Source organism: Vespa mandarinia, chromosome 1 (genome assembly GCF_050613455.1).
Source record: "Vespa mandarinia isolate Hongniang chromosome 1, ASM5061345v1, whole genome shotgun sequence".
In the NCBI taxonomy this organism is placed as follows: domain Eukaryota; kingdom Metazoa; phylum Arthropoda; class Insecta; order Hymenoptera; family Vespidae; genus Vespa; species Vespa mandarinia.
The window spans coordinates 15,277,501-15,299,180 of record NC_140810.1 but is presented as its reverse complement, the minus strand read 5'-3'; the positions used below and the strand labels follow the sequence as shown (position 1 = coordinate 15,299,180).

At 30.1% G+C, this 21,680-nt stretch overlaps 1 protein-coding gene across 9 annotated transcripts in view; it reads left to right on the top strand.

The window, feature by feature from the left end:
• Positions 1-21,680, top strand: part of dgo (ankyrin repeat domain containing protein 6 diego) — a 131,026-nt gene that overhangs the window by 49,921 nt on the left and 59,425 nt on the right. The window contains exon 1 of one of the 9 annotated variants that reach the window (XM_085658323.1): positions 21,654-21,680. This exon is cut by the window's right edge and continues 48 nt beyond it. The exons of the other annotated variants lie outside the window; for them this stretch is intronic. Within the exon in view, the coding sequence (XP_085514449.1) occupies positions 21,669-21,680 (12 nt within the window). The 5' untranslated portion in view covers positions 21,654-21,668. Of the gene's footprint in view, positions 1-21,653 lie in introns of those variants that run through there. 9 annotated transcript variants of the gene reach the window in all.

The window sequence follows — 21,680 nt, the reverse complement described above, 5'->3', positions numbered from 1 at the left end:
CTATCGAACGAATGAATTTCCTTCTTATAAATATTGGATTGTATCGATAAGTAATGTCGAAATTTTTTTTTAACTTATATCTAAATAAATAACGCGTTTTTCTTACTTTTTTTTGTTCGTTGTTGTTGTTTTTATTGAAAATATTTAGCATTTTCATATCAAGATAAATAAAAAAAGCACTGTTGTATTTTGTATTGAAAAAATGTACCGGTAATTTTTACATCTAAATATATAAATAATATTGTTATAATATTTTTTATTGGAAACATTTAACATTTTACATCCAAAGGAACAACACTGTAGAGTGTTCTTTTTTTTTTGTTTTTTTCTTTTTTTTTTTTAATTGAAAATTCCTTACTTAATAGGCAATCTAATAATAGATATTTATTATCTTCCATTTGTCTTTTCATTATCTATCTTGTTTCAGTTGATATCAATTGGTAATAGTCGTCCAAATCAATTGGTACTGATTAACAAAAATTTATGATATTATTTATAAGCTTATCCATTAATTGTTCGCCATAATTTAATTGTATATTATTGAAAGGCGAATAACAATTTAATAATACTCGTTTTATATTGAAAAATATATTCTAGTACGTTGTTATTTTAATGATGAGCTCGATCGTACCGCTATATTGCCGTAACTAGACAATAAATTTTAATTAGGAGAAAGTGTAAAGAAAAACGCTGAAACGTTTCTTGTCAGTCTGTAAAAAATCGGCCATACGTGTGCGTTAGATCGCGAACCGTTCGTGAATAACTATACTAACTCTTTACCATAACGTTTGTACGACTCGTAGAATGCTTTAAAAACAGGTTGGTGACATCGTCCTCTTTACTAGTATAATATTGAACGGATTCCATGAAACATTGTCAAGAGAAATAGAATTTATTAAACCTATAACTCAATTTTTTTGTTGACTATAAGGAAACAAAAAAAAAGAAAATACAGAATTCATACCATCATACCATGAACTAAATAACAATAATAATAATAATAGTTAGTAATAATTTATAGTTATATCGGTACTAATACATAAATATACTAAAACTTGTATTAGTATTATTATAATATATGCAATACTAAGTATAAAAAAAAAAAAATGAAATGACAGATATATGAGTTTGTGACTTAAAATTTACATATCATTATAAATGATTAATATATATAAATAGAGAGAGAAAATAATATAAATAAAAATATTTTCAGCTAAATTTGAGTTCATTGATCCATGAATATTTTACATGATCGGTATACTGATCGGTATTATCATCATCGGTTATAATCATGAACATTATCACCAAGCTCCGTCATTAATATTATTATTTTATCCATATCATGATAAAATTTTAAACTAGTCGCGTATCGATCGGGTATTATCTTTATATATATGGTGTATATATTTATATTGAAATTTACCGCCGAAAGGTGTAATAACTATGGACGAGTTACCACGTAAACTAAAATCGCTTGTTTAATACAAAGATTATCTTCGTCAATAAGAGCGTCTCTGTTGCATATGTATGTCAAGATGGGACGAGTCTTTCACTTTTGAAAATGCAAATGACTTTTTTCTCTACGTCCTCGTACACACATACACACACATATATATATATATATATATATATATATATATATATATATTTATGTATATAATTATATAATGTAATATAAAATTATATAATGTAATATTAAAATTAAATAATATTAAAAACTACAACAAAAACCACTACAACTATTATGATTATTACTATTTATTGTATATGTACACTTTTATTACATATAAAATATATACATACATATACATATATATACAGACATCCGTAATGTTTAGAATCCAAATGAAAAAGATAAAAGACCGTGACGTGATGTTGCCAACGTTATTACAAAATAGGAAAAATAAAAAAGAAAATTAAAAAAAAAAAAAAAAAAAAAAAGAAAAAAGAACGGACATATCCAATTCGAGCTGAGGTAAAATGTTAAAGAAAAGAAAAAAAAGAACAAAAAAAAAGGGAAAGAGAGAAAGCGAATCATTTAATGTCTCCAGCCAGATGATGATTTGCGATGCGTACGTAATAAATGAAAATTAGTTTGTAAATTGTAAAAGCTTAATAATAGAAATTTCATAATATACGTGAAATAATGAAAGAAATAAAAACAAAAAAAGATTTTGGATAAATAGATAGATAGATAAATAGATAGATAGATTGTTAGATTGATAGTAAATAGATAGAGAAAGGAAATGCGACCAGAGAAAGAGAGATGGAGATAAAGAAAGAGATGATTCGTGGCGACGATAATTCAAAAGTCATTAAAATCAGTCCAATTACCGTAAATCGTATGGCTAATCGTATATACTGACTTACTGCTAGATAACTACGTATTCTACCATACATACGTCTACCCACACATACACAGTTATAATACGTATATATGTACCTCAGAGATACTAAGTTATATGGATATATATGTATATGTATGTGTGTATGTATGTATATAATGTATCGTAGCCACCACAGCAGTCACCTTTCTTGTGGCAAAAACGTTTTGCAATTGGCCGTGATAGCTTTCGCTGGACTGTCTAGAATACTTAGGTAGATATACCACAGGTAAAGATGTGGTGTTCCTTGGGTTTTGCTATTTCCTTCGTGTATTTGCGTATTAACTTTTCTACCATGTTGCTTGCGGAAAGGGGAAAAAAGAAAAAAAAGAAATTAGAATCTAATCTGTGATTTGCCTGCTCTGATAACCTACTACTTTTAGATAATTGAAAGGAATAACCTCGCGATTCATTTCTACTTTTTCATACTAATTACATGTTTAGATAGTATTATCTTTAGTACTATTTCAGTTTATAATGACTAATATATGATTTTATTTGAAATTCTCTAATCAATATCAACTATTTATTTGATATTAATAATAAACTCATTGTACAATACAATTTATATTGTAGATATATACATTTATATTATATTAATTGTTTGAATTTACTTTAATAACACAATGAATATATCGTAAATATATAAGATTTTTAACTAAAGATATATGTGTTATAAGTAATATCGTAAAATAATAGTAATGATTTAGTAATAATGTAGTAATAATTTCTTAAAAGTTACAATTTACGAGAAAATCATTTTTATCGAATATATTACTGTGTTTACGATAAACGTCTATACGAAATCGTTCTTATTGTATCGATGATATCGTTGTAAATAGATAAGAAGAATTTTTTCTTTAAAATGATCTGGGGTTTTTTTTTTTTTTTTCATATCTCTACGACCTTTGGTTTTGAAGATATCGTCTTACAAATATTTCCATTCATCATTTCGATAGCACGTCTGTTTATAATAGTAAAAATAGTGATAGCCGAATGAAATTGTTTACGTTCATTCGATCGAGTCGACTAAATTTCAAAAATTTATATAAGTCAGTATGTCACTATGTCAATACCATATTAGGAAATTATAATTCTATATAAATTATATACTGGATATCTGTGTTTTTTAAATCTTATTTCATTTCATCATTGTAAAGTTATTTATTTAATTGATATGCGACGTTTTTAATGTTTCTTCTTTTTTTTTTGTTTATTTATTTTTTTTTTGTTTTTTCTTTTTTTTTTTTTTTTTAAGTCTAAGTTAAACTTAATATAGAATAATAATACTATATTGTAATATACGTATAGGGGGATGTTCAAAATACAGCGTTAGAAATTTTGATTACAAGAAGACGGCATTTTTGAGAAAAATTGTTCGGAACAAAAGTTAATCGATTTCATGGTGAAAATATTGTGATTTTTTTTCTTTCTTTTTTTTTTTTTTTTTTTTTCCAGTGTGAACTTTCCTTTTCTACGATGTCAATATATTCTACGTTAAAAAAAAAAGGAAAATATATTTAAAAATTATAAAGTCGAGCTTAAAATCTTGGATTATATAAAAAATAATAATTTTATAAAGGATAGAAAAATCTTTGCTAGAAAAAAAATTCCTTTTTCGTGATTATGTTCTAAATAAGAACTTAACTAAATGAAAAATATATTCGCGTGTTCTCTTACTAAGAGGTTCGACGTCGATAAAAGAAGAGAGTTAATCAACGCAAGTCATTACTTCAGCTTTATTAACGACCGACGAGTATTCGCCGCGAAGATGAGTTCCGCTAGAGATGCAAAGATCGAGAAGAGATCGCCGACGAAAGAGGACGGATGTCCGTACCAAAGGCTGCGAACACTTGCGCACCTGTTTAATAAGAACAAAACCTACCCCGCGGAACTTTAATGAACGACCGACCTTTACATCCTTCGGCGACGGCCAAAGAATCATTAAAAGGCTTCGTACGTTCGAAAGTTTTACGGATAATGGTTGATGCATCCTGTCGAGGAACAACAACCAAAGGAAATAATTGTATTACTATATATCATGTGATCGTAAGAAAAAAAAAAAAAAAAGAAAAAAAAAAAGAAAAAAAAAATGTAACACTATATCCAGAAATATAAGAGAAAGGTGAGATAAGATAAAAGGAATGAAGAGAAGAATAATTAATTAATGAAATTTATCTCTTACCAATTATAAATTTTATTCAAGAACGATCTGTATGATCGATTTTTTTCTTTATCAAGAAAAATTTGCATTGTTTATTTTTTTTTTTTTTTTTTTTTTTTCGTTAAACTAATTAATACGATTGACATATCGATCCAATCATTTTTTTTTTTCTTCTTCTCAAACTATTATACTTTTTCATATTTCACGAATGAGATATTACAGTTTCTAACGAGAAGGATGACACCATAGACGTTACCTGACTTCAACCCCTCGACATTTTACGAACACATATATATATATATATATTAATATATATCTATAACCATGCGTAGTTACTTTACAGTGCATAATTAAGTTTCTCTCCGACGGCTATACTTATTCGTCGACTAGAGAGAGGATAGTACCAACGTGTAGGTACTCGACGGATAAACTTAATCGACTGCCATTATCCGACACGGTGATTCGTACGTTTCTGGGATTGGCAAAGAGTAAGGTCTTTCATTTCCACACTTAATTAATCGAGAAGGATCTCTTTCTATTTTACCTCTCATTCTCTCTTTCTCTCTTTCTCTCTCTCTTTCTCTCTCTCTCTCTTTCTCTCTCTCTCTCTCTCTCTCTCTCTCTCTCTCTCTGTTTCTTTTTCTCTTTCTCTTTCGGATGAGTTATGCGTTAAAATCTATTTTGTTGAAAATTGAAATTGCGCTTGATTATTCAAAACCTTTTAATAATTTCATACCATTCAAAATAACAAGATCTTAACTCTCTTTCGTAATTTTAATTAATAAAGAGATTAAACAGAAAAAAAAGGAAGAATAAAAAAAAGAAGGAAAGCAAAAGGAAAAAGAAGAAGAAGAAGAAGAAGAAGAAGAAAGGAAAAAAATTTCTTAATTGCGTCTATGCCTCTTTATTAGTATCTCAAATAAAACGTATTACGACGACGAAGGAAGTGAAATTTCGCTCGTTATACTCGTGGACGTCTTTTATCCTTTTCTTTTTCTTTCTCTTTTTCTTTTTTCATTTCTTTTTCTTTCTTTTTCTTTTTCTTTTTTTTTTTCCTTTTTTTTCTTTTTTTTTTTTTTCTTTTCTTGCGTGCGCGTTTCCACTTAACATTTAAGGATGAATCGTGTTTTCTCTTCTCATTAAAGTAGCTGAAGAAAGCTCCGTCGGTCGACCCTGACGTTTAATCGAACGTCTTTCACAAGAATATCGCTAGTATTAAAAGATGTCGAGTAAACTGGAAGGGTAGGTGGAGGAGGGACGGTGTAGACAGCAGGAGGGAAGGGCCAGGTTAGTAAGGGGAAAAAAAAGAAAGAAAGAAAGAAAGAGAAAAAAGTTTTTTCAGTTCGTTTAGATTCTAAATGAAGCGGAGCTCGTCCATGAAATGCAATAACGTTAAGTGCCAAGAGATCAACGTGGGGGGAGAGGGGGGAGGCGGGGGGCATAGGGGAGGGCGGCACACCGTTACTTCGTGATTCAATATAACGCCTTACGCGTAACATGTTCTCATGAAATACTTTTTGTTCCCTCACGTAAGGCGTATAACGCGTAAATGCGTATGTAAGACGACACTTGGACGTCGTAGTCCGGTGGTACACCTGGGTTGAAGGGGAGGACGATGATGTGTGTCGTGCTTGTCGATCGACGAGACTCTCCGTGACAAGATATACGGGACACGCGATAATACCCTTCGAGAAAACGAGATCTATATCTTTTGCCACTTTAAAATGGATAGGAGAAATCTTGTTACTGTGTGTATATTTAACTATACACTCGATATTTACGTATTAATTATACGTGTGTGTATAATTAAAAAGAAATCATAATAATAGTAATAATAATTAAAAAAAAAAAAAAAAAAAAAAAAAAAAAAAAAAAAAAAAAAAAAATAAAGAGAAAAAAGTACTCTATGATTTTCTCATAGATTTTAATATTATCGAATTTATTATTCAACTAAAATAACAATTTTCTAATGGCATCGAGAACTTTTAAGTTTCATTGCGTATACGTTTAGATTCAATTTGTATTGAAATTTTGTTTTGACAATTTTTAATCTTTTTTTTTTTTTATTGTTACAAATTGTTTCCAAAATTTTTCCGATAATTATTACATCATAAATAAGTATCGCAATACCTACGTATTGCGATTCTTTTATCTGAGTTTAATTAAAAAGAAATAAAAAGTAAAAAAAAAAAAAAAAAAAAGAAAAGTTCCTCATACATTTTCTCATAGATTAAAAATTATCGAATTATTATTAAACTAAAATTCAATCTTAATGACGCGTCCAAGTTTCATTACTTGTTTCAAATTTTTATTAGAATTTTATATAATAATAAATTTTAAATATTTCCAATTTTATATTAATTCATTACTATTATTATTATTATTGTTATTATCATTATTATTTTATAATTAAATTAAATCGAAATCGAAGGACGTGGCGTAAATCCATGTACAGGATATTTCGATGATTAAAAAAAAAAAAAAAAAAAAAAAAAAAAACGAGCACTCGAAGTTTAATACCTCGGCCTTAATTGATCTTTTTTTTTTATCTATTTTTTTTTTTTTTTTTATAAGCTCATAATAATTCGAGCTCTCGCTTGATCTCGATTTATTATCCTTGATTCAGCGAGAAGCATAAAACACGATAATCGTGTTCCGTAGGAGGAGTAACGACACCAAAGAAGGGCCCCTGAAAGCGGTGGTGACCTTACCTCGTCGTTTTATACGTTCGCTCTTAAGGAGAGACATCGAGATTTAATGCTCTCTTCGTGATCCTTCCACTCGGTGGATTAACCTTATACGAGGGTGGGTATAAATGTCGTTTGACGTAGCCAAGTCGAAGTCGACTTTGAAATCGAGTCCATTCGCGTTTCTATTCGCACGATCATCGTACGTTTATTCTGTCCATTTACTGTATAAAAGAAAGTGAGATAGAGATAGATAGATAGTTAGATAGTTAGATAAATAGACAGATAGATTGTGCAATACAGAGAAAGAGAGAGAAAGAGATAACGTTGTTCATTACCTTTTGCTCGAAGCATTGTGTCACTTTAGCGACATGTATGGACAAAATTTGAATTAGACGAAACAAACGGAGAATGGAATATACGCTTGCGTGGTTTGTTGAAAATATAAAATGACAGTACTGTTCAATTAGAATTTGATTGAAAAGATTTTGAAAATAGATCGAAATATACAATCATTCGTCCGGTATTATTCAATATATGATTCTAATCAATTTAATCAATTTAATGACTTTAATTAAGATTAATTTTATTTTGTTTCGTTTTATTTTATAGAAAAGAAAAGAAATAGGGAAAGAAAAAAGATATTACAAAAAAAAATATATATATATTTTTTTTAATACAAGTATCATTTTTTAATACAATTTTTTGTCTTTCAAAGAAATAAAATGCTTCTTGAAAAATTTCGATAAAAAAGAAAAAAAAAACGCGAAATTTTAAATTAAACCTAAATGAGAGCTTGTTTATAAAAATCGATAAATGTAAATTATAAAAAGGGAGATGGGAGGAGAGGGGAGGGAATGGATGAACAACCTTAATGTTTTACATTTTTACGATGTAAAAAGAAGACTCGTGTATGAGAATGTCAACCTTGTCGAGAAAGGCAACCTATTATGCGATCGATCTGATCGAGCTTAGACTTTCGACTCTTTGAACTAGACGGAAACGATTTCTCGTCGTTCGTGCGAGACGACAAGCGTCTCCTTAAACGTGGAAGAAGGATGAAACGATGTACGTCATGTTCGAGAGACGAGAACGACTATTGAAACGGTAAGAATATTCTTAGCACGATACTCATTATTTCTATCATCCTTCTCTTCTTCTTCTTCTTCTTCTTCTTCTTCTTCTTCTTCTTCCTCTTCCTCTTCTTCTTCATCTTTTTCTTTTTCTCCTTTTTTTTTTTTTTTTTTTTTTTTCTTTTAAAAGTAATCACAAAAAATAATTCCCGTCGTCTTTCCGTCGATATTTTCTAATCATTTATTTTCTTTCTCCGATCCCGTTAGAATTGTTGTTGAATATCTTTCATTGGACAAGATTGACCGAGAAATATTTTAATTACCATAAAGAAAGACAGATAAATAGATAGATAGATAGATAGATAGATAGATATATATATATAGAGAAAAAGAGAATGTCTCTAAGGTTAATGCGATATACGTGTTCGCGGAGCTCAAACGTCTAAAGGATTAGCTGTATTCCATTAAGAATTCTTTGTCAGTGTCAGCAGATTAGCGTGTATAATACCTTTAAGAACTCGATCTTCTCTCTTTACCTGTGTAATTCCTTCTCACTCTATAAGGTTACAATGTAATATGCGACAATATATATATATATATATATATATATATATATATATATATATATATATATACAGGGTGTTTCTTTAAGTAAGACCAACTAAATATTTATTTGGTTTATTGTGATGCAAAAAATATTTTTTACGTAGCATGCATAATGGTCAAAAGATCAATATTTTTTTTTCTCTTCGATTATCATCATCGTCATTATCTTCGTCGTCGTTATATCGAATTCTTATCTCGATATTATCGAGATCACGCATATACGTAATAATTATATATATTTATAGGATTAACAATAGAATTATTGTGATGGTGAAAGGATAATGAGCGATGAATGGGAATGAAATGTTACGCTGATACGACACATTTAAACGAAAACAATTTGATTTTTTACATAAGAAATTTCTTCGATAAACAATTCTTTAATGATTTTGATGATAGATACTGTTCGTTCGAACGGATAAAGAACGAACGAGTAGCTAAATGATTGTAATTGATTTTCTTAAGACAAAAATAAAAAAAAAGGATATTCTTTTCGTGTCAACGATTGCTCTTGAAACTAAGCTTCTTTTTTTTTCCTTTTTTTTTTTTTTTTTTTTTTTATGTTTTAAAAGACGCAATTTTCCCGAAAGAAAAAGAAAACGAAACGAAGAGTGTGACGTTAATCTCGAGAAAAACGACGTCATCAATGTAAAATCCTACGATTTTTAAGAGCTATTTGCAAACTTACTCTTTCTTTTATTGTGATACGATTTTAACAAAAAAAAAAAAAAAAAAAAAAAAGAAAAAAGAAAAAAGAAAAAACGGAAACGACGATAAATCATTGATAAATAATAGATCGACGTATACGTAAAATATTTTGTGAATAATAATGAAATGATAATGAGAAAGTAAATAAATTTACACACGAGCGATATATTAAAATAAAATTCATTGTTTGACGTAATAAAGTGTAAAAACGATTACTCATATCGAAAATAGAGTATGAGTTAAATCGAGTTGGAGAAACATAGTCTTGGTTTGTGATGCTGTTGTGTTAGCCTTTGAAAGTAGCCGTGGTAGCATTCGTGTGATCAAAAGAAAAAGAAAAATAAAGAGAGAAAAGGAGAGAGCGTGAGACAGAGACACAGATAGATAGAGAAAGAGAGAGAAAGAGAGAATATAACGCGTCGATGCCAGAATGACTTATCGTGGAAATAAATACCGGTCGGAGATCGGAGATCGGCGCTCTAGATCGGACCGTACAGTTACGCACATCTTCCGTTCTTTTAGCTTATTTTAAACGGAGCCAGCGCCGTGCCGGTCTCGTGGCAAAGGAGCCTCATGACTATATACGCGTTAGAGAGAGAGAGAGAGAGAGAGAGAGAGAGAGAAAGAGAAAGAGAGAGTACTTCTCCCTGGGAAGCCAAACACGCAGAGGGGGAGCTCCACCAAGGATGATGTAGGAGCCTAAAACCTTAACGTTCATCTTTTCTCGCGCCGTTACTCGTCCCTTTTAATTCGCTAACCACAGCGTAACTGCTACCTGTTCTTATTATATTTTCTTTGTAGTATAGGAGGCTTCATCGAAGATTCGTCGAATTGTTTTCCTTTTCTTTTTCTCCCCTTTCCTCTTCTTTCCTTCTTTTTTCCTACTCCTTCTTTTCATTCCTTTTCTTTTTTTTTCTCTCTTTTTTTTTTTCTTTTTTTTTTTCTTTTCTTTTCTTTTTGTTCATTTCAAAGAGCAAAAAACAAATCTAGAAAGGATCTACGAAAGCAACTGAGAATGTATTATTTCATTGTATCATTATTAACTTTACAAGTTAATAAAGACTATGTTATTAGTAGAATAAGTTTGATTATATCGTGGATGATTATCTTAGATAATTACTGTTCCATACAGGAATGATCTATGTTATTAATAACTGGTAATAATGATAATAGCATATATATGCGTGTAAATGTGTGTATGTGTATGTGTGTCTGTTTATATATATATATATATATATATATATATATATATATATCGTGATTATGTTTCTAATAATTATCGATATGTATGTAATTAATCATTTTAATTACTGAAAAAAGACAAAAATAAACGATTAATACTGATACTTCCTGTTACAAAACTAAATCTTAATCTATTAAAAATTCTATATATACGATATGATATCGAGTTTTGCTTGAAAGCATGCGCTATGTAAATTAACGATGTTTGAATATCATTAATAATAGTGATATCGCATATCACGATTTTATGTTAATACTTAATTAACAAAAATCGATTTTTATTTGATAGGTTGATTTGGTTTAGTTTAAAAAAAAAAAAAAAAGGAAAAAGAAAAAAACAGTAAAAAAGAAAGAAAGAAAGAAAGAAAGAAAGAAAGAAAAATAGAAAGACACAAATGAATGATTAACATCGAACACGTTGACCTTCACTTCCTTGTTAAGAAACAAGATTCTTAATCGATGAAAAATCATCGAGATCTTTATATTAACTTAATCATAAAGATTTATGTCATATCTCCTCGTATACTCGATTAAAAGAACGATAGAAGTATTATCGTGTACTCTTAAAAATCTTCTGACGGGGTCGATAAAATTTCTTTCCGAGTATTACAAGTTTCTTTAAACTTATTCGAGAAATTGCACGTGGTATATCGTATAACTCACGATAAACCAGCCCCAGTATTTATCGTTAGACTCGACCCATTTGGTGGTAATGTATATTCCGCTTAGCTATTGGAAAAGCTTGACAGAGAATTATCGTAATTTCTTTATCAGCTCCTCGTAAATAATAATAATAATAATAATAATAATAGTAATAAAAGGAAGAAAAAGCAAAAAAGAAAAGAAAAAGAATAATAAAGATAATCTTGGATGGACGCGTTAAAGTGCCGACTTTCTAGTTAGAAGCCGACGCGTCGTCGTTTAAATCAACTCCCTGAGAACTAATTACCCGTGAGACTAGCTCTATGAACGCTTTAATCGGCTTCTCGAGGAATAAAAAGAAAAAAGAAAGGGAAAGAATGAAAGGGAAAAAAAGGAAGATAAGAATGAAGAGAGAGAGAGAGAGAGAGAGAGAAAGAGAGTGAAAGAAATACAACGATAAAACTATAGTCGTTCAACCTTCGCCAGTTTTGCACGTTTATTTATACTTTTTATCGTCCACGAACGAGAGACTCATAAAAAGACGTGTGTGTGTGTGTGCGCGCGTATGTGTGTGTGTGTGTGTGTATGCATATATATAATTTCATAATATATTTATTAATATTATATTATATATTTTAGTGATTAATAATAACGGATAATAATGATTAGTATTATATTATTATTATTAATATAATATAATATATATTAATATTATATATAATATAAATATATGTTATATGTAATATATATTATATATATATATTTTATATATATATAATTTAATAATATATATATTAATATTATATTATATATTTTAATGATTAATAATAACGAATAATAATGACTAGTATTATACTATTATTATTAATATAATATAATATATATTAATATGATTATAATACAATATATATATATTTTATATATATTATATGTTATATACCATATATTATATCAATATATATATATATATATATATATATATATAATCTATATATCTATATATATGTATGATCTACTCGTTAGAACTTGATTTGTTACTTTGAATGTATGAATATGTAAGAATAAGTAGTTATGGATTTATCTACGTATGTTATTTGAAATATTTTACCAAATCATTGAATCTTTTTCAAATACCAATCTTTTCATGCTGAATAATTTTTCTTTTCTTTATTTTTTTTCCTTTTTTTTCTCTTTCTCTCTTTCTCTCTCTCTCTCTCTCTCTCTCTCTCTCTCTCTCTCTCTCTCTCTCTCTCTCTCTCTCTCTCTTTCTCTTGGCATGCCTTCTCGATAATCGGCCACCCTTGCCGAGAGCAAAGCAGGTGAGATCAGACACGGACTCCGTCGTCGCGTGTCTCGCCATATGTGATGCACACGCAACATCTGTTCCGATGGCAGATTCTCGAGAAATCTTAGAAAATCGAATGAAATAATTCAAACGAATTGTTATAATTTTTATTTCTTCGTTTCGCGAACGTACATATAACGAAATATCATTATTATCATTTTTATCATCATCGTCATCATCGTCATCATCATCATCATCATCATCATCATCATCATCATCATCATCAACAAATATCTCGGAATACGCCCTAGTAATTACAAGAATCGTACAGACGTGTATGTCAAGAATAATTTTCTTACAAACTTCTGACATAATCGCGATCACGCTTTAATTATAATAATAATAATAATAATAATAATAATAATAATAATAATAATAATAATAATAATAATAATTATTATTATTAATAATAAATATTAATTATTATTATTATTATTACTATTATTATTATTTCACTGAACGTTTGATTATTATGACCAGAGATTTGTAATTTTGTTATTCTTTGCATTGGTACTTTCCCCTTTTAATACATCTTTCTTTTCAATGAACGTTAAATAAAAATTGAATTGGAATCGATCGTTCGAAGCTGTGTAATAAGGGAGGGAAAAAGGAAAAAAAAAAAGAAAAGAAAGGAGAAAGGAAGGAAGAAAGAAAAAATTGCAAAAAAAAGTAAAAAAAAAGAAAAAAAAAAAAGAAAAAATAAAAATAAAAATAGAATAAGATTACGACGTTGGTCACGAAGAAATGGAAAGCTAGATAGGCACGCGTTACTCGCCCGTAATTATTACTGTGGTCAATTTAATAAATGTAAGTCTTCCTACTTTCGAAATGAAACAAGAAAATCTAGTAGTAATAGTAATAATAGTAATAGTAATAGTAGTAGTAGTAATAGTAGTAGTAGTTGTTAGTCGGACTCTCTCGAGTTAGATTAAATTCTTCGATCGAGAGTTTCATGGCGCACCTTCTTGGTTGGATTATTAGAACATTTGTAATATTTTTCTACATTACACGCGTCCTCCTCCTCCTCCTCCTTTCCCTCCTCTCATCCTTTCTCTCTTTTTCGAAATCATAAATACCGAATAGTTTATGCGAGGGTAACTCTTCGGTTAACGATCCTTTACAACGATATATTTGCGAGATTGGTTTATGATCTTGAAATAGTTCCGTTTTCTCTCTCTCTCTCTCTCTCTCTCTCTCTCTTTCTCTCTCTCTCTTTTTCTATGTATTTATCTATCTCTTTCTCTCTGCTTTTTCTTGATTATTCGGGAAACCGATAGAAACGATCGTCTCTAACGAGGATATATCGAATAATAGATGTCTCGATGAAATAAACGAATCAATATCAAAATTTTAATCTCTCTTCTCCTCTCCCTTTTAATAGTTCAATCTGTAATGAGAGCATCTAATATAACCATTAAATAGAAAATTTTTTTTATAAATCGACCTACTATACCCGCCAATTATTAGATGGGAAATAGGTTTCACGTTACGATCATACTTATCGTATCTCTTTTGACAATGAATTTTTTTTCTAATGATTGAATTGTAAAAATATTAAATGTTACGTGATCGTTAACTGGATTACATTGTATTTGTCAAAATGCGTTTTGAAAATAATTCGATATGTGGCGTGTTCTGACCATAGGAAATGGGCGTGGTCATTGAAAAATGATGATAGAAGATACTTTTTGAGCCTCTAATAAAGTAAAAATATCAATGGAGTATATATTTTTAAATATTTCTCGAATTTACAATCTTTCTTTTTTTGCTTTCTTTTTTTTCTTTTCCTTTTCTTTTTTTTCTTTTTTTTTTTCTTTTTTTTCATCTAATTCTCCAATTAAAATGAATATTTTCTGTCATGTACTTTCGTCAAGGTCATTCTAAAAAGGTAATTAAAGAGCAGGGTAATTAACTCTTGAACCTGTAATAAAATAAATACCAATCGAGTAAGAATTTTTCAAATATTTCATCGAACCAACAACATTTTATTGTACTTTGACTCTCCAATTAAAATGAATATTTTCCTTGTATATACTTCGGTCAAGGTCATTCTGAAAAGCTCATTATAAAGTTGAAATTGAATATTCTCGGTTTATAATAAAATAAAATAAATAACAATCGTTTGAGAATATTTAAATACCTTTCGATGTTAAAAGAATCTTTTTACTTTTAATCATCGATGAAAATGAATATTTACTTTGCGTATACTTCGATCAAGGTCATTCCGAAAGGGTTATTAAAAAGTTAGTATTGTTTATTGAGACCTATTATAAAATGCGTACCAATCGATTAGAATTTTTTAATTTGTCTTAAAGTTGCAAAATTTTTTTTTTTTTACTTTCCGATGTAAATAAAATTTTTTTTTCTTTTTTTTTTGTTTTTTTTTTTTTTTTCTTTTTTGTATATACAATATTCTCGATCGTTCAAGGTCATTCGGAGAAGCTCAGAAAGAACAGGCTCGTCGTAGCTCGTACAGTCTCTTTTTTCCTTTTTTAATCTTCGTAGATACATAAAAGAAAGATGACACGACATTCAGAACTTGTGTATCACGTTCCAATGTTATCTTCGTTCTTTTTTATCAATTAATGTCAACGATGAAATACCTCGAATACCATCGATAAAATAGGTCGAAGATTAAACGAGATAAGAAAAAGCGAAAGAAAGATAAATTTTAAAGAGGGAAATAGCTACGATGTTTCACCTTTAATAGAAACTTTCTTTATCCTTTCATTTTTATAGAAAATCTTTACGGAGATCTATATAGATCGTAGTATCGTAGTAAATCATTTAATATCCGTTCGATGTTCTCGTTTAATAAAATCTATCTTCTAATAATCGAATTAAAAATAATCAGGCTAATATATCGAGAGATAACGTTACTCCATTTGATAATCTTATCGATGATGAATTAATTCAATGATAGATATTATTAAAATTTTGTTCAAATAAATAATATTTATTAAAAACTTTGTGAATTATTTTCGAAGATTGTCTCCTTTCGTTGTAATTTAACGCTTAAATATCTTTAAGAGTCTATATAGAAAGTAAGCCCGAGGGCATAATTTTTTATTCCCTAAGATACCACTCTCTTCCACGGATGATCTATGGACCATAGAAATTCATTAGTTCAACTACTTTCGATGATCCTTATCTAACGTACTACCAGATTAGACTTAATGAATTTCCGTGTTCTCTCGTAACTTATATGTTAAGTATTAAGTATACTTAAAAAAAAAAAAGAAAAAAAGAGAAAAAAAAACGTATTTTTAGAACAGTTTCTTTTTTCTTTTCCTTTTTCTTTTTTTTTTTTTCTTTTTTTTTTTTCTTTTCTTCCCTCGTGTCGATAAATTCCTTACCAATTATCGACGCCTCGCTAATATCTTGTTTTTACAGGTGAACATTTTGAACGGAACAGAAATGGAAAGAAAAGATTGAGAGAACAAAAAAATAATGAATATCACGATTTTGGATACTTTCTTTTTTCCTTTTTTTTTTTTTTTTTGTTTATTTATTTATCGTTTTTTTCTTTTTTTTTCTTTTCTTTTTTTTTTTTCTTCTCTATTTTAATTTTCGTTCCAAGGATTGTAAATATAAATTCACGCTTTTTCGAGGTGGGAATATTCAAGGTGGTGTAAATCAAGGCGTACCTTTTTTTTAACGCCATTGACTACAAAATGGTCACGACTGGTATCGGTATAATATATAAACACCTTTTGATTTACACTAAATAAATATAATACACATACTTATAGATATACAAATATATTTTCACGTTGGTTATCTTCTCGAGGTGTATCGAAAAGAAAAAATAGAGAAAAAGAAAAAAAAAAAAGAAAAAGAAAAGAAAAAAAGAAAAAAGATTTTTCTTACTTAAGTAAATCTCTTCTGATACGCAGAACATTTTCTATTTATGAACCTGAGGATTACTCGAGTATAGATATAAATTATCATCGGTAAATGTGATCAAGTAGTTATGTACGTGCGTATCTATAAATTCCCTAAGTATAATTCTCTTGGAAAATCATTTCTAATCGTATCGTTGAAAAGTCATCGAGGTTAGAATATTTCTCTTTTTCTTCTTCTTCTTACTCTTCGAATTCTAGACAGATAACATTATTTTCGAGCACACCAACGTGTTCGTTTTAATAAGCAATTATGAAGGTAACCCGATGACCCGAGAAAAAAAATGGAGGCACGAATTCCACGAAGCATTCGTGCCGATCCTTCTGGACGATCTCTCGAAGTAGAGTCACGACTCCGGTACATTTTAACACACACGCTATCTTTACATTTTATATACCATTATTTATATATATATATATATATATATTTCCATTCGATTTGTAATCCATGATTCATTAATATCTAATAGATGTTCTTAAGTTAATATACCTAATCGTATTTATCATTTGGTTATATATATATATATATTTTTTTTTTCCATTTCGTAAAAATTTTATAACGTAAATTAATATTGATGATCGTAATATATTTGTCTGCATTAACAATATTTCACAGACACATACACACACATATACACGCGCGCGCGTGTATATTATGAATCTACTTTCATAAAAATATAAAATTGGACGTATTTACTTTGAAATGTCATTTATATTCAATGAAAATAAAAAGGATGAATGAGTGACACGTATGAAACAACTTTCACCTGCGTATGCATTCGCAAAATAAAATTGCTTGTGACAAAAGTAGATTGATCGTACGGAACGTGATCGTTATTATGTAACCTTTGAGCGAGGTTGCAAAGATAAATTGATGTTTTAATCGCCTAGAGGACGGTGATTTATGAGAGACACATCAGGAGAATTCATTAGAGCGTGTAACGAACAGGGAAGTCGCGGATGACGCATACCGCACTGTAATTTAATTTTCTATTCTTTTCTAACTTATAATACTGTTAGTTCTTATCCTGCAATATCCTCAAGAGTTAATCCTGATCGGTAAGATTCTTAGAATATCGTATCACCAGGTTACAAAACACTTTTTACAGTTTAAAAAAAAAATCCTTTTAATTATTTCATTGTCTATTCTTCTAAGAAGCTAACTAAAACGAATTAATCAAATTCAAATTCAGATCTTCCTTTAGAGATTAAAATCTATTGAAATATCTTCCGACGCACGTACAAATGATTCAACGTTATTATTTAATATTAAAAAAAAAAAAGTAATACAAATCCATTTCTGACGGATAAAATATAACACATTTTGTCTCGAGTATCGATGCTCGAAATTATTCTATTGATTCATAAATAAATGGCTCTTTTTTTCTTTTTCTTTTTTTTTTCTTCTCTTTTTATTATAATAAATATCTAACACATAAATTATTATTTACTTATTTTTACAAATCTATATATACATATCAGATAGTAATGTAAGAAGGACAACGAGAAAATTCATTTTGATAGAAATTATTCAATTATAATTTTTGTCTTAAGATAATCGTTCGTCCGCCCCCCCCCCCAAAAAAAGAAAGAAAAAAGAAGAAAAAAAAAAAGAAAAAGAAAAATTTACTCTCCACTCGATGATATTTAAGTCTTAATAATAATAAATATTTTTCTCGATTGTACAAAGACTCGTGAAATATTTCTATTTAATCATCGTTCCTTAACTTCGCGAAGTAGAAAAGTAATAGACTTTTTTTGTTTGCTCTGTATTCCTTCGACCTTAACGAAGAGACACGAGATTGAAGAGAAAGGAAAAGGAAAAGTAAGAGAAAATGAACAGAGAGAGAGAGAGAGAGAGAGAGAGAGAGAGAGAGAGAGAGAGAGAGAGAGAAGAGAAGAGAAAAGATTCTTGGTATTAAGAGCAACCATTCCTTGTAACTTCAATCTCCAGGGCGTTAAAGCTTTAATTCGACGAGTTTGCCACTGGACGATGGATCACGACGAGGTTTTTACTTACACGATCGCGCATTGGCGGAGGACGTTTGGTATAAGGCAAATTGAGGATGAGACCAAATGTCTCACTTACAGAAGTTAATCGCCATTGAAGTTTCTCATTGGTTAATGAACGACCGATGGATGAAAATCCGGTATTTACAGGAACGTAATAAATAAAAGACTCACACGCACATACTTTTTATTCTTTCTCCTTTTCTCTTTCGTTTCTTTTTTCTTATTTTTTTTTTATTCTCTCTTTTCTTGTTTTGTTTTATTTTATTTTTTTTTTATTTTCTCTCTCTCTCTCTCTCTCTCTATAGACATTATGCTTGCACTCTACATATCTAACGAAAAGAAAAGAAGGGATCATCAGAGTCATAATCCATCGAGACATGATCGTAATTTGTACTGAGGGCCAACGGCATGGCAGTTAGGTGTTCAGCTAAATGTTCCTCATTCGCGTAATGAGAGGATTCTCTCGCGCCGGTTGCATTAGAGCAAATGATCCGGTAGGTGCTTCATCACACTGAGCGCCAACAGTAAACGCGTTGTACGGGATAACGTGAAAGAAAGAGATAGAGATAGATAAAGAGATGGAAAGAAAAAGAGAGAAAGAGAGAGAGAGAGAGAGAGAGAGAGAGAGAGAGAGAGAGAGAGAGAAAGGTTGTATCGAAACGCGTTTGTGCTTCGTATAGGAACGCACAAGCGAGCAACCCTTTCTTCATTCTCTCTCTCTCTTTCTCTCTTTTCTCCCTTTCTCCCCCTACTCTCCTCAAATTATTACGCTCGAGCGTTATCGTCCTGGAAAAATAATGATTTTACGTCGTTAGCAGCCACCGTTCGCCTACTACCTACCTATCTACCTACCTACCATATATACTTTTTCATTTTATCTTGGCTTCTGGTATTCCTTATTAACACTTTATTAAATCCTCCACGTATATTTTCTACGTGCATCAATTGTCTTTTCTTCCCTTTTCTTTCTCTCTCTCTCTCTATCTCTCTCTCTCTCTCTCTCTCTCTCCCGCTAGCACTCTTCCTTTTTTATTTTTTTTTAAATAGCATAGAAAAAAACAAAAGGAAAGAAAATTGAACGTACAACGATGAAGATGAATTAAAAATAGTTATCAACGTCGATCATGATCGGACCTGTTTATATTTCATTGTGAGAAAATAATAATTTTGCATTATCTCTCGGAGTAAATATGTACATACATACATATGTATATATGCATTTATCTATGCATGTATGTATGTATGCATGTATGTATATATGTATGTATGTAAATCGATGAAGAAAATGTTATCTGTTCAACTTGATGTTCTCGAACAAGTCTCTCTAGTACTCTGCCACGAAGCAAAGCGTTTGTAGAAAATATATAGTTCGGAGAGGAAGGAGCAACTTGATCCAAACGCGTCTCGCCAGTTTTTCATGAACACGTGGACCGGTACGGTCACTTTGCTTATTCCTTCTTCTCTCCTTACCCTGAACCGATTTTCTCTATCTTCTTTTTCTTTTTTTGAATGTTTTTCTTTCTCTCTCTCTCTCTCTCTCTCTCTCACACACACACACACACACACTCTCTCTCTCATTTTCTCTTTCTCTTTCTCTTTCCTTTTGATACATTAATTGTAAGATATAGATAATAGGATTTATTATTTTTATCCCTTTTTAACAAATTATTAATCTAATCTTTCGCATGTCCAATTAACGATAAATTATTTCGAAAGATAAAAAAGAGAAACGAAAAAAAAAAAAGGAAAATGAAAAGACGCGAATCATAATTTGTACGTTTTAGAAATATTTTTAATAAAATTTCACGAGAGCCAAATTATTTTCATTCTTGAAAAATAAATTGTCCTTCCTTTTTTTCCATACTTGCTTTCATTCTGTCTTTCTTTCTTTTTTCTTTTCTTTTCTTTTCTTTTCTTTTTTCTTTTTTCTTTTTTGTAATATCGACAAAAAATTCAACGAGAGAGAGAGAGAGAGAGAGAGAGAGAGAGAGAGAGAGAGAGAGGGAGACAAAGAGAAAACAAGTAAGCATGGTTTGGCAGGCACGCGATCGAAATCAATTTACATCGGCAGACCAAAGGAAATATGTATGTATGTACCTACGTGTATGTAAATAGGAAGAAGCGCCACATTATTACAGGATGCGCGTGCAACGCCTACGCATTGATTTATCGTTCCTTCTACTCTTTTTCTTTCTTTCTCTCACTCTCTCTCTCTCTCTCTTTCTCTCTCTCTCTCTCTCTCTCTCTGTCTCTCTTTCTCTTCTATGATACTTCTACGATCCTTTCGAAGAAGGATATAATATCTCCTTCTCGACCTTCGAGTCTGCACGTACGACTTCCGGTCATGGGTCAACTAGAGACTCTCCTTATCTATCTATCTTTCTCTCTTTCTCATTCTTACCATGACTGTATACTTCATTTATCTCTCTCTCTCTCTCTCTCTCTCTCTTTCTCTCTCTCGCTTTCTCTCTCTTTCTCATATCCTCATATATGTCCTTTCTTAACTCTCTCTCTCTTTCTCTCTCTCTCTCTGTCTCTCTCTCTCTCTGTCTCTCTCTCTCTTTCTCTCTCTCTCTCTCTCTCTCTCTTTCTTTATTTCTTTCTCGTAGGAATCAAGCACGTACCATCGAGCCGCCTACTTAACGGAGATAATTTTATTTTCACGACTATGGTACTACTACTACTACTACTACTACTACTACTACTACTACTACTACTACTACTACTACTACTACTACACTACTACTATTAATATTAATACTACTACTACTATTATTATTACTATTACTACTACTGTTACAAGTATATCGTATCTATCTACATATATAGGAAGCACGAGTCAAGAGCGAACCGCACAACGAAGGAAGCAAATTAGCCGACGACACCATTAAAAGCCTGACGTATGCCCTTCGTA